General features: G+C 35.9%; 1 protein-coding gene across 2 annotated transcripts in view; it reads left to right on the top strand.

Annotated features, from left to right (window-relative positions):
• LRBA (LPS responsive beige-like anchor protein) overlaps positions 1-15,051 on the top strand; it is a 363,194-nt gene that overhangs the window by 135,287 nt on the left and 212,856 nt on the right. For both annotated transcript variants that reach the window (XM_068187837.1, XM_068187836.1), the window contains one exon: positions 15,005-15,051. This exon is cut by the window's right edge and continues 120 nt beyond it. In XM_068187837.1, coding sequence (XP_068043938.1) covers positions 15,005-15,051 — 47 coding nt within the window. The remainder of the gene's footprint in view (positions 1-15,004) is intronic.

Genomic DNA, 15,051 nt, shown 5'->3' with positions numbered 1-15,051 from the left:
ATTTCCTGTGGCACTGAGGCAGTTTGAACAAGAACAATGCAGCTGATAGCTGTGCTCATCCCTGAGTTATTCTGGATCACCTGAGTGGACATTGCCTGGTCCCAGCAGTTGTCCTCGTTCCAGTTTTCTTTTACATCATCTCTGTTCTGGAGTGGTCATGTGTTCCAGGAGTGCTTTTTACCCTTTGATCTTTCTATTAGCTCTGCAGAGACGCCATAATGGGCTTCCTCCTCCTGATTTGTTTGAAAAATAATTTAACTCTGCTTTTTTTTGCTTTATGCAATTGTTCCTCCATCTCTTTTGACCTGCTTCATTCTGTTTTTAAAACTATCATGAAATAGCTAACATGCTTTTCTGTTTTCCTTCTTTGGGGAGACTGATTGAAGACTGCCTTTTTTTTTTCTACAGTTTAACCATTCCAGGTTTATGTTTGTTTGTTTTTAAAAAAGCCTTTTTTGGATGGTATATGTTTCCTTTGAATCCCTACTATTGTATCTTTTTAGACTGATCTTGTGTTGTCTATTAAAACATTTTTCATGTTTTTCTGCATCTTTTTATATTTATAATATGAAAATTAATCTAGCCAGGTAAGAAATTTCTTGCTCCAAATGAGATGTTCCCATCACAAATGTTGTTGTTCATTAAAAATAAATCTGTATTGTTTACCTTATTTATTATTAGTGTATAGACTTTTGTGGTAGCTCATATCAGGTAATGATTCTCAAATAATCCAGACTGAAGTAATATAGTGTAAATAGAACTCAATTTTCTAGCACTAACTAAGCAAATATCCTGTTTGTGCTTGATTGGATATTTTATTCTAAAATTTCTGTCCAGCGATAATTTGTATTGCTTACGTACCATTTTAAGAACAGTTTTAGGAATTGTTCAGCTTTGAAGAAAAAGCACTGGTGGCAGTACACATCTCTCCTATGTGTTTTATTGTAACTCAGTTTGATCTAAATGAGAATGACATTACATTAAAATAATTCTGATACTGGAGCTGACAAGGTCAAAGAAGATCTTCAGGGTCTATATACCTGAAGGTGTTTTTTCTTAGTATTTCAGCTGATAGGTTGGACTTAAATACTCATTTGTAAACTTGAACTTATTCTTATATTCATTTAGCATTATTTCTTTCCTGTTATGTGTTTATTATCTTTGGGCTTCACTGTCAAGCCTATTACCCTATGTCAAAGTGTGCATTCCTAAGGAAGAGCTTATTGAAAGGGAAAATGCAGTAACACTCTTGCAGAATACACTCCCACTCTTCTGCAATTTGAAGTGATTCTTGGGTTGTAAAATGCCTTTTCCCTGGTAGTGAGTCAGGTTGGATGAGGAGACATGGATCACAACCACTATTTCCTAGAGCACCTTCTGTTCATTACACTGTTATAATTAATAGAATAAAGCTGTTGCTGATAATGGCTGATGACTACGCTCAATGCTTACAGTTGGGAGGCTGACTCCAACAAGTGTGATGAAGGATTAATTCTAATAGCTGCCAAATTATGGCAGAAAGGAACAAAGATAAAGATGAATGCACTGGACATAATTTCATATCTAAAAATAGATTATTTTCTGTGTTTTATTATCTAAGGTTAAGCTCCTGTGCTGTGTTAGTATTTCAATGACTTGTTCTTGCAAGCTTCCCCACCAGTTCCTCACATCTCCTTTGTGACTAAACAGTTCTGAGTAGCTGGGTGTCAGCAAGGAGCTCTCTCAATTCATTATTCACTCATTGTGCAGACTGTTTTTACATATATTTTGGAGAGTCTGAAACAAACTGACAGGAAATTATGCAGTTAATATTAGTTTGACCAGGCTCTTATCTCATATTTTCTCTCCTCTCCTTCTGGAATTAGCTCTACTGATTCTTGTCATATACCCTTTCCTTGGCTGCTTTTTCTTTTATTTTGTTTTTGTGATGTTGGTCTAGATAAGTCATGATACCTTCCCAAAAGGTGACTTTTTAAATCAAAGTAGTTTGTTTATGTGATTGGAGGATTTGTGCTTACTGATGTTTTAAGAGTTTGATGAAAAAAAAGAAATTAGAACATTCTTCTGTTGTTCTTATTTCCCAATTTCACATTTCCACTGAAGGTGAAAATATAAATATCAAAGCCATTCTGAAAAAAAGTTTTAATTACAGCATGATAATTTAGTTTATGTTTGCCTACAGTAACCCAAAACTACTTTGTTTTTCTGTTAAAACAGACTAGGGAATTGAAGAGTTTTTAATACCATTAACTTTCAAATGAAATGTTTTCAACTAGTCTTTATAGTTCCAGAATTAGTGGAAACATTTATATCTTTAAGATTCTTCCATCTAGGCACAGGATAGCGAATTATTGAAAAGATAAAAATAAATCTGTTTGCTTTCTGTCAGAGTTCATATCTACAGTCAACCTTGATAGAAGACCAGAATGATTTAGACAAGTTTGCTTTGGAGATTCATAACATATGCTTGCTGGACAGAATTGAGTTATCTCTGCTCTGGAGAGTAAGTTATTGTAGCAGGAGCTGACAGAGATGAAGATAACTGAGGGAAATTCAATTACCTTTTAGTGTTTTCCTTCTAATAGGATTCTTAATGTGAAAAAGATCCTTAGATGATGCGTCTGTGTTGCTTTGTGAGATCTGCTTTGATACCTGCATCCAGAATAAAGTGAACTCTTCTTTTCAGGCCTTCATTAAGGATGAAATATGCATCTGATTGCTAAATGGGTGTTAGCTTTTGATTCAACATATTATCATTTGTAGTCCAGATGTATTTGACAGCCTTTAGGCAGTAGTCTTGAATATTCTAAATACAATTTCATTTTCAAAAGTATTGTTTTTATGTAAGAAGGTTTTTTATAACAGAAATTGAAGAAAGAAGTCACAAAATTGTAAAATAATTCCCTATACGCTAGTGCTTTCTCTGCGTGGTTTTTCTCTCATTTGACTTTTCCTGGAAAAAGCAGCGAAGTTACAAACACTATTTATGACTGACCTGAGTTCAGGTTGTTGGGTTAAAGCCCATCCCCTTGCCTATAGCTGGATTTCATGTAAAGGCTTTTCAATCCTGGCGTAGACTGGTGCATACGGGTATTAGGATGTTGTTATTAGTGTTACTTGTAAAATATGTTTTGTAGTGTCTGGTGGTTGAAATGCAAATTTAGAAGTGACTTTATGAAGGCAGCTCACTTTGCAGCTGTATGTACAAGAACAAACCATGTACAAGTTTGTGTATCTGCAGTATGCACTCATTTACTGACTCATTAAGCTACTGCCTGGAGCTGAATGTAAAAGGAGCTTGTTTTTTGAAATCTGAATCTTACTACAGTCGCAAAGTGTGCTTTTTATCTGCATTATTTACCCAAGCATGTGCACACTGATATTTCTATATAGGAAAGGAAGAACAAGTATCTTCACATTAAATTGATTTGCAACCCCAAACCAGGTTTGGATGGGCCTAAAAGATGTAGCATACCTGACCCTATAGAGTAATGAATTGAAATTGTGGTCCATATTTTGAGTAGCTACCTGTCTTGACCTATGGCTTCTTGGTTAAGTCAGCTGTGGTTACCCTCATAATTTTCTTGTTTGGACTAAAATCATAGTAGGAATTGTCTTATTTTGTAGTTAATGCGGTCTCCTGATTGAGGCATGACAAAGTTGATACCTACAGGTTTTTTTTTTGATGTTCATGTAGGTGACTTATTAAAATCAGCTTTGGGACAACATACTGAGATGCTTAGAAAATGTTTGAAGTTGTTTGTTAATAGTGACTGAAAGCACTTAGAGAGTCAAGGTTTTGACTGTTACCTGTATTTCTTCCATAATGTAGTCTTCTCTTTGCTCTTTTAGTATATTATTGAGGAGAAAATGGTACAAAATGTTGCATTTAATGGAATAATTTACTTTCTTGTTCCATTGAAAGCTTCAGCCTTTCACTGAAAATCCTCCATTATGAATGCAAAATATTGTACGTGCAGAAATAAACACCTTCATGAGTGCTGGTTGAAAAGAGATAGTAATTGCTTAAAGATTTTACCACTAAATTGATAAAATTATCTGTAGTTTGTAGAAGATGGGGATGTCTGGGATCCAGGGAGGTGAAAATGGTGGAGAACTGTCAAGCCACATCCATCCAGGGGTGATATTCCTAATTTTTTCCAAAGGTAGCCATTTGTTTCTGAGTAGGTCTATGCAGCTTTCCAGGAAATGGAACAAGACTGCACTAATCAGAATTCTTAACTGGACTTGAAAAGTCCTTTCACATTGCCTCTTCTACCTCACTGCTTTGCAGTCCAGGTTTTTATCTTAACTTCCCTGTATTTAAAGTGGGAATCACTGTAACAGAGTTAAAAATCTTTTCCCACCTGCTTCATGTTATTCTTTTATCAAAGCGTTTACAGGATGAGTCTATCCACTGATTTTTCTCTTGGACCTAAATGGGAGAAAGCTGAGCCAATTCCTTGGAGATGGTCTCAGGTCATGAAAAGGAAGATGTGTCAGGCAGTTAAGTTGCTCTTCTGGTGATTATTTTGTCAGAAAAGCTTCCAAGCGACTTAGAAACCTTTGGATTTCACTGTTAATCTGGAGTCCAACTGGAAGTGGCAGAGTCAATCCTTAGAAAGATTTACCAATCAGAAAACCAAACTGTCCTCACTATTCCTTCACACAAGATATTTCCTGTTACTTTTCTCACCACTCCTCCCTCCCACCTGTTTCCTTCTCACATTTCAAAGTCCCTGTTATTAATCCACTATTTAGAAAATGCATCTTCAAAGATTTCTTAATCTTAAAAGAAAAGATTTTGATATCTCTTGGAAATAGGGCTTGGAATGTGATGATAGTGACTATGATGAGCAGTGCAAGTGCTTTGATCATCATTCCATTTTTGTTTTCCTTTTATATCCTAGTGCAAAGATTCTGGGGTTTTTACTGTAAAAAAATTACAGGAACAAATTCTAAGTCTAAATAGTAATGCCAAGAATATGACCTAATGGTTTTTGAGATGTTTGTGCTCCTTCAAGCCTTTTCCCTGCCTGTCCTTGCAGAAACTCAAGATTTAAGTCTTACAAAACTATCCTGAATTGTCTGTTGTCCTTAGAGCAGTTTGAGATTCCATCTTTTGTGGTTGATGCCAATCCTTGACAGATAAAGCAAGCAAAATTCTCAGTCACTGGGTGGGTTGCTATATTACAGAGAATGTGCAGAACAAATATTGTCAGAACTTGGGACCAGAGGCCAGGGTTGGCCCTGTCCTCTCTCCACAACCACCAGCAGGACTGGGCCATCCTCACCTGTGCTGGCTCTATGCTGGCCCTTGGTCCTAAGGGAACATTTACAAAAGAAAAAAAAATCAGATATTCTGACTTCTAAAATATTGTTGATTATTTTTTCCTGTGCTTGCCTGTTAGAAACCCCAAATATCTCATTTCTAAGCAGCTGTTGAGAGCCCTGTAGCCAGCATCACTCATGTTGGCACTGGCCCAATGCTGTTTTGCAAGGCAATTTCATATGGTCAGTATGAGAGGAGGGAGGAATGTTTCCTGGGTTATTTTTGAATCACAGTTGTTTGAAGCTGTTCAGAAAGTTGGAGTATTAGAAGTAGTTTATTGGCTGGAGTGTAACTGAAGCTGTTAAAGTATGTGAGAGATGTTGTTACATGGCTCTTTGATATGTCCAATAACTGTCGCTTACATGTGTTTTATATAATATTTTATGTAATTTCAGTAGTTTCTTTCGGTTTTGTGCATGCTTGGTGGAAGCTGCTGTTTCTGATTAGTCACTGTACTTTATTTCAAAACCTATAATTTTAATGAGTGAACTGTAATTCACACCAAAGCACAGATTTGTGTTTAAAAAATCCACAGAATTTGTGTTGCTTTTTTTAATCCTGAATGGCTGTTGTGCTCTAAACATAACAAGCTCCAAGTACTGAACCTAATATTTTACACTGAATTAAAGTCAATTAGCACAGTCTAGTTAAGCAGGATTTGTGCAGTTGGAATGTGTAATCTGTTTTGTGGTCTTACACCAACATCCCTGTGTTCAGCTGTTGGTACAAAATGCTGATAATGGTCTTGAAGGCTACTATGAAATCACCCTCATGCCATTTTAAAAAAACAAATCCAAAACAGAGAGAAAAATCTTGTATGCTGAACTTAAACAGAGCCAAAATCAAAACTCAACAAGAACCTTGAAACTGGTATATATCACAAGTTCTGAAAAGTAGCATTGAAATTAGAAATAAAGATAAAATTTAGGAAGTGGCTCTTACCTTTTCATATGTAAAGGTAAAAAAATTGTTTAGGGAGTATAATATATTTTTTAAAATTAAAATTGACAACATAAAGGATTATGCCAGTAGAAAGTGCTTGGTGCTACATAGTTCTCAATTTCTCTGAAGGGAGCATCTGTGGTAGTTGTAATACTTTCTCTTGCCTCATTGCAATCTTTCCATATACACCAAAAGAGCAAGAAAAAAAAATTTAGAGCAATATCAATCTGTGTTCCATTTTGCTCAGTATGAGGATCTAGAGTTGTATGAATGTTCTTTTTCACTGAAGACTTCTGCAAAGAAACCCAGAGGCTGTTGTCTTATGCTTTCAGTAATAGGAGTATTTCAAATGTGTCTTTTTATGAATAGTAATATCACTCAGTTATAAAAGAAATTAAAATATCCTGCCCTAAACAATTTTTAGAGACAAATTTCAACCTTTCAAGGGTGGTAGAAATTTTTCTGAATTAAAAAATGTTAATTAAAAACGCTTCATATACATCTCATGCTGTTCTAAAATTAAAAATCATGTTACCTTAATGCTTTAGAATCAGACATAAAGGAAAAGGTCTCATGCTCTAGGTGGAATGAAACACAAAACATAGAATACTGGAAAAAAGGAGGGGGAAAAAAGAGGTTAAAACAATTTGCTTTTTATAGTTTGATGCTCTTGGAACTCTGACAGGAGGCTTTAAGATTAGGCAGAGATTAAGCCAAAGCTGGGATTGTGACTCTTAACATGTTTCCAAAGTAAGTAACTAGGAATGATTTTAAAGAATAACTGGTATAAAAGACCATATAGACCATATTTTAAAAATACTTTTCTTTGCTTCTATTTATTTTTGGTTTTGTTTTGTTGTGGGTTTTTTTTTTGTTTGGTTGGTTGGGTTGTTGGTGGGTTTTTTTTTTTTTTTTTGCTATTTCATCATCTTAATCTAAAGATCTTGTTTTTAAAATATTTGGTCCTGGAAAGAATAAGCCTCTCAAGAATCTTATTTTATGAAGAGGTAAAGAGCAATTTTTGAGTGTAAGTTAGGAACTTGAAAATTGGCAGCTCTGAACATGTTATTCTTGAATAGACTTTAAAATAAAATTCCACGTAATCCTCCTTTTTTCACAGATTCTGTCTAGTAATTTGAAATTTTTCTGACCAAAAAAAAACCCAACAAACCAAAACCCACCCATAATACTTTTCATTAGTAATTAATTAAAATGTTTCTGCAGATGAAGATGACTTAAGGTTATTAACTAAAGGGCTTTTTTCCATGTGTGGGAAGGAAACACTTTGCCAGCAAATCTGTGTTTGTACTATTTAGCAGTGTTGCTCAAGGATACATGCCAGGCAGGGTGATTAGTCTCCTCTGTGAGAGGCTGCAAAGGTCCTCAACTGTCAGACATCAAGACCACTAAATTAGCTCTTGGAGTAACCATGGTAGAAACTGGTGAAGGACAGATGAGTTACCTTTTGGGCAATGAATTTGTGTTTGTAAGGACAATTACACGTTTTTAATTTTTTCCCCCCACTAAGCCTCATAAGGGACATCTTTAGGGACCCAGTCAGGTCTGAAAACGATGTGGTATTGAAAGAACTGATGTTTATTAAAGATGTGCTTGTCGCTGGCATGCAACCCATCATGGCAAGATAGGAAATTATTATGCCTCAATGCTTGTTATCTCAAATGAATGTGATCTCTCTGTTCTTTGTTCATGAATTGATAGATTTGGATACATTCTCAAACTCCTGGATTAAAATCAGAGTTGTGTTCTGAATCCAAGACACTAAACAGGAAAAGCTGAAAAGTGTTTGGGGGGAGCTATGTATAAAATAGAACCAGAAACACAGACCCCAGGCTGCAGGGATATCTCAAGGGGCTAATCTTTCTGCCTTTTGCAAAGCTGGAATTTTACATAAGCTTGGAAACTGTTTATGAAGAGGTTTTTGGCTGGAAATGAATTTTCTTTGTGTGTTTTGCAAATTTATAGGGAAATGTAGTAAGTGTGATGTAGCAGGCATATCAAGCAATAAATAAGAAAATCAACAGAGGCATGTTGATAATTTTTGCTTGGAATTCTACATACAGCATGAATGTGACTTCTTAATGAATACTGTATAGAAATACACAATTTCTCCAAGGTAAGTGTTGAGACCATTAACATAAGTCAGGTGTTAAATGCTGATATACCTATGTATCTATAGCTGTCTCTTTGATAGCTATAGAAGTTAAAGCATTTTAAGTCATGCAAATGCCTTTCACTTTTTTTTAATAGCCAGAGACTGAAGTCACATTTATAGTGACTTTATTTGGAACTTTATTACAAACTGCTCCATACCACTTATGAGAGAAACTAGTGGTACAATGTATTTTGTAATAAGGTACCAAATAATTCTTTGGTTTATCTGCTTGTCTGAATCATTCTGGCTACATTTCTCCACTTACTGAGAATGTCCATTTCTTCTATGTTTTAAGGTATTATTGTTTCCCCACTTACAGGAATGTACCTTTTGCCACTAGTATGAAAAATTGCTCAGAATTAATTGGATACAAAACTTGTGAAAAATTGCTTTTTATGTTGTACCTTTAAGGGCTTCTTAACTAGTAAGCTGTGTTGTTCAAACATCCTCATTGGTGTGTGTTACCTGCTCTTGGAGACTTCATTTCAGGTTTAACTGTGCCATCCGAACTGCAAGTGACTTTCAGTCTGTTCAGGTGTCACTCCTGTGCCAAGTGTTGGTGCTGTGAGTTGTAAAAGAACTGTGCTGGCAGCGGGGTGTCTGGAAATCTGAATCCTGGGGAAGTAGTCATTCGGCTGTTGACACCAAAACTGTTGAACTGCTTTGTTCCCACCTTCAAGGCAATGGAAATCCTTGCTGTGCCTCGGTGGAATGAGGCAGTTGCAGTGGTGGTGGTCACAGTAAGGGAATTAATGAGGACATTCCAGAGCTTTGTATTTGGCCTACTCCAGTACTTATGTTTTCAGTTGATTAAAAGGCCTTTTACCCCCTTTTTAAAACTTAAGTTGCATAGAAAGATCAATATGAAAAGATAGCAAGTATCCAACACCTGTGAAATAACCAGTGTGACCTTAATTTGGCCCTCACTAAAAATGTGTAGTGAATCCTTAGATTATGTAAGTATATGTCATTTTTTTGGACAGAGTGGATGTTCCTTATAAAATAAGGGAGTGTGTCAGTTCCATAAGCTGTTCATGGATTTGATTTGCTTGTTGCACTGGAGTGAATACAGCACTAATCTCTGTGCTGGTGTTGGAGCCATTGACTGAGACAAGGGTTATATAGTTTGTTTGGGGAATGGATGAAGAACTCATCCCTGGCTCCTTTGCTTAATATCGAACCTGAGAGCACAGAGCCACCTGTGCAGGAGTGCTGAGCTTTACTGTTTCTAGAGTTTAGGGAATGGTACTTGGATTCTTTCTAGCTGGAAAAATGCCTTGTTCTTAAAAGATGTGAACCCAAAAAATGTTAAATTTATTGCTGAAATGTGTTGCCTTTAGGCTCTTGGACTGTTTTAAACTAGAGCATCATGAAGGGGCTACTGAAAACTGTATTTGCAAAAAGGAGGGGAGGAAACTTCCTATCCTAGTGTATGATTTGAATGCAAAATGTTTGTACATAACTACAGTAAAAACAGGTCATTGGATTTGAGAAGGACATTTCTCCATGCATATTGTTTATGCCAGTGGTTAGCAGTGATGCTTAGAGAGTTAGAAGATTGGAATAGCGTAACAAATCCCAGTTTCTAGCAAAAAGGAAGAGATCTTACTTGTTTGTACAAAGCTTCGTCTTTGATTCTGATCCGAGGGTGCTACTGTCGCACAAAAAATATCAATTAGATAAGCATCAAAGAAAAAGTCTAGAAAAAGGTCTGTGGTGCTAGTGGACACTGCAGAGGAAATCTGATTTGATTTGTCTCTTCTCTTCATTATTTCTTTATTCTGACAGCTGCTTTTTTTTCCAGTTGAACTCACATTAGTTTGTCTACTGTACTAAATTGGGTTCACTTGAAATACGCAATCTGCATAAAAGTACTGTTGCCTAGTGTTTATTTGGGTTTACTAAAGCTTAATTCTGTGAGACTTGAAGGTAAAAAATAAGGCTGTTGACTCAGCATTATTAAAGCCAGATGTCTCTTGAGATCCTTGCATTTCTCTCTAATCACAAACCCAAATTGCTTGTGGTAGGTTTTTTTTTTCTGGTCATGACCATAGTTTTCCCAGTCTGTGTTTGGTGTGATCTAAGTCAACTGCATGCTTTTTTTTCTCCTCTTGTTATTTTAAATGAACCTTTTTTTCCCCCCTCAGGAATGTCTGGCTGTAAACCTACTTTTGTTTTCATTCTCCCCCTGCTCCATTTGTATTACAAACAGTTGATTTAGATACAGATTCTTTTTAATGTTGAAATCAGATAAAAGACTGGAAAAGTGGATAAATGAGGTTTGGAAAACCATGGGTTGAAGAGATGAGAAGCCATTGCATTGTGTTCAGTCCATTAAAACAAGAAGAAATAGAAAAGATACTTTGATAAGTGTTCCGCTGGTGTTAACCTTGATGGCTATTATCGGGGGGATGATGCTATATCTGTTTCATTGGCTTAAGCTTTTTTCATGCTGAGAGAAATCAATACTTGGAGTCGTTGGATGACAGAGGCATCACTTCAGAATTGACGGTGGCTGTCAGATGTTGTCATTGGTTGACTTTTGTTCGCTGTTGAGGTTTTAAGCTTTCATTTTTCTAAGTCTTATTCAGGAGTCTTCGTAAGATTTCCCTGGGTAGCATTTTTAGTCCAGACTTTATACCTCAGGTCAGAGGTCAAGTGCAAAAATCTGTGAAAGCAGAGGACTGAGGAGCTCCTTCATTTACTAAAATATCGTTATTTGCAGGGAATTTGCATTAGTGGCAAGACTGTGCATTATCTTATGGATGACTTTTCCCCCTAAGTGACACCCAGTGAGACAGGCTGTTCACAAAGCCAGTAGCTTTTAGCTAAATTAGACAAAGGAACTGGCATATATAAAAGTGTTCCGTGATCTCAGAGGTGAAGAATAAAAGTAAAAAGGTACAACATTTCTTTTAAAAACCATACATTATTAAACTTTTGAATCTCCTGTAGAAAGCATTGCATTGTAATTTTGGGGATGCACCTCTGCAGCCCCAAAATTGCAATGCAGGTGGTAGCATGCAGAAAAAAGTCTTTTACTTGACGTTTTTGTAAAGATCAAAGATAAAATAGTTCTAAAAACTAGGTTAATCCTGCTCTTCAGAAATACAGACAGGCAGAATAGACTAACTCACCCTGTCTGTATTTCTGGAATATTTCCTGCATACAGAACATAATGTATTTTCATATCTATAACTTGCCTTTTGGATGACCTTGTGGCCCTTCAGAATTCCAGTTCCTTAGAATGAATCTTTAGATAACCTATGTGTTCAAATTGCCTGCAGTATTGTACGGGCAGACAATGGGAGAGAGGAAAAGCCCCGTTCTGTGATAATGGCAAAGCAAAGGATTTTGTTCTGTCCTGGATGAAGGGCTGGAAAACAAGGGTCTTGCCTCTATTCCATGCTTAATATGCTTCCCCTTTGTAAAACTTTCAGCAGTCACTGAATTTAATACTTTTTGGAGATAGCTTGTGAGGTGTGTATACAAAAATGCATTTTTTTAATCCTTCCTATGCTTTGTTTCATCCTAAGTATGACTGGACTACTTTTGTGATTACGGTTTCATTGCACACTTGCCCAAATAGATAACAAAAATCATGTAGGCCAAGGCAGCAGTGGAAGGAAGGTTTGACAACTCTGTTTAACTGTATATCTTATTTGTAAAACCATATTCTGGCATGACAAGGGTGCACATTGCAGGTGCAAGAGATGAAATACTAAAAAAGAAATAAAGCCATAAAAATACTTTTTTGAGATTGTGCATAAACAGAAATCAAACTGGATTTCTATTTTACATAAATGCAATGATTGGGATTTAGTGTGAAGTATTGACTGTGTACCACTCTATATCCTGGTGTTGCATCTTTGGAAGCAGTGCATCAGGTGAACCTGGCATCTGGAAAATGGAAAATGAAGAGAAATAGAGACTTTTGAGTGGTTTCAGAATAGTCTAGTGGTGATTGGCTACTTTAGGATGGGTCTTTTTGTGATTCTTTTAGTGGAACCAGTCTTCTTTCACTCTTGTATTCTAAGTATTGGAGAGAGGGAGGTGGAGAAATATCTTCTGTTTTGCTGTATTGAGAGTAGAAACTGAACCACTGAACAACTGGTGAGACACCTGTATAATCAAAGAGAAGGTTATTCTTGCAGAACTTTCTTAGGTTTACTTAGTATATATACATGTGACAGATATCTGGCAAAACTGTGGCTTCTTTCTGTTTTTGTTTGCAAAATATATTGTGTAAAGAGTGTGCAATGGTTCAGAGTTCTTCCTAGAGTGATGTTATAATTTTATGTGATTGCTGCCTTTGGGAGCCTCTCAGTTTTGGTGTATAATTGCAAATTTCTGTTCATATTATGTGGTGAATTTCCTGAAAAGTGAAATTCTATTTCCAGTTTATAACAGCCTGGTTGTATTTTGATGGAAAATGTCAGGACAATAAAATACAATTTTTTTTCTTCATTTGTCACAGCTACAGTTTGAAAATCCTTGTTGGTATTTAATGAATAATGTGTTCAAAATCACATCATAAAGAGACTTTTTTAAAAGAGGTACAAGTTCACTATATGTTTTTCAAAACATTCTAGTTTGATTTCCATTTTATCATGTTTTAAGGTCAAATGTGACTTTAATGTTCCATAAAGAGACAGAGATTGATAATAGGGAAAGAATAACCCTCTAATGTGATTTATATCTATGGATTTTATGTCAGATATGAAAAGTTGCTGTTCAAATTGTAAAGGAGGATCCATTAAAGAGCACTTTAAAACATTTTACTACTTAGCTTACCTTATTCACTTGTTTTTAGAATTCTGCCCTTTCAGATAACTTAAAAATAACAGCTTGTAAAACATTTACAAAGTGCTAAAGAAAAATTGGAATCATCATGGGTGCAAAATAGTTCAATATATTGGAAAAGACAGCTGTGTTCAGAAAGAGCTGGAAAAATCCTGTCCAGTGTTGGGTAAGATTTAGTCATCTTACATTTTTGTGAAGAGGGGTGGCAGAGTGCTTCATGTAGGAATAGAAAAGATAATTTTTGATGTTTCATTGACGTGGAAAGTCAGCTACTTATTCTTCAGTCCTCCTGGATGTCTGCTCATCAGGTGAGCATTGCTGTAAAGTGTGGGGAAATTCTGCGGAAATACCTAAATATATCAAAATGCTAGAATGATTCTTGAAAATTTATTCATCTGTTAGTATGTTTTTGTTTTCTAGTGTCTGTGAAAATCTACACAAGGCCAAATTTTATTTTGTAGTTTTTTTTCACATTCTTTTTTGCCGTCACCTTATATGACATATATATTTGTATATACACATATATAAATAGCATTCATAGCCTGCTGATTTTTTTATTTGCAGCAAGTTTCTAAGGCTTGTACATATGTATAGATAAAGTGTTGCTACTGTTTTAAGCATGAAAAGCACATGACATTGTGCTGATAGCTAACCTCTAAGAAATAATTGTACTAGTGTCTGCATCAGCTGTGCTTCACAAAGAAAGAGCAGTTTTTTTTGTTGTTAGGCAGACATTCATGTCCATTCCACTAACTAGATCATAGAATAATCCAATCATTGATAAAGGCCAAAATGCTTTGTCTGGCATATGTGATCTGTGCAATTGCCAGATGAAAACTGAACTTACAGACCAAGAGTGCTGAAGTGGGGGAAAAGCCTTTATTGCTTCTACCAATACTTGAATTTCTTGTGAGTTTTCATGTACAGCAAAATGGGGTTTTTGTGAGGGGTTGATAAAAATTTGATGACCATTTTTTGAGTTATTTATTAACAGGCAAATTTTCAGAAGGTCAACAAAACCCCAAACTATAAGACAATGTTGTAACAAAGACTCTCTCATAGTTTGGAGTTCAGTTTGTAGGTGTGACTTAGAGTTCTTTGCTGGAATTTTCTTCTGAGCAGGTTGGCAAGCAGATAATTGTACAACAGGTGTAATACTCCTGGGAAAGTTACTCACTTTCCAATGCTGGTCTGCAAGTCTGCTCAACTTCAAGAAGCTACCTTGTAAAGAACAATTCAGTCCTCAGATGCATTTTGTTTTCTATCTGAAAAAATGTGAATTTTTCTCCTTAACTTTCATGGATATATATTTATATAAGCAACAGCAAGCAGTTGGTTCCCCAAATTGCATCAAGAGTCATGGGAGTGGAGTGGTCAGCTAGCTGACATTAATTATTCTGGAATTTGCCATTGTTTTTATGAAGCTACTCACTTTGTTATAGGCATAACCACTTTTATATGTTTTATTATGCAGTCTGACCATTCATGGCTATTAATGTGTTGACTTTTGCTAAATTTTGAGTGTGTGTGTGATGTGGTTAAAGAATTCAGGGCAAACCAAGATCCTCTGCTTGGCTCTCTGGACGGATTTCCTGTGGGCAGCTGCACAGGGCCTCAGATCTCAAACCTGGAAAATGGGGTTAATTATTCTCTTGCGAGGTTTTTGTATAAGTAATTAATTATGAAGTGCTTCGAAGTTCCTTTGGATGGTGTAATTAAAATTCAGGGTAATGAAGTGTTTATTTTCTTGCCAGTCACTGTGTGCCCAGTACTCTGCAGACAAACGGGAAGAAGAAAAAAT

Source organism: Anomalospiza imberbis, chromosome 4 (genome assembly GCF_031753505.1).
Source record: "Anomalospiza imberbis isolate Cuckoo-Finch-1a 21T00152 chromosome 4, ASM3175350v1, whole genome shotgun sequence".
NCBI classification, from domain to species: domain Eukaryota; kingdom Metazoa; phylum Chordata; class Aves; order Passeriformes; family Viduidae; genus Anomalospiza; species Anomalospiza imberbis.
The sequence above is the reverse complement of the archived record's forward strand: the minus strand, read 5'-3'. Positions and strand labels throughout refer to the sequence as shown.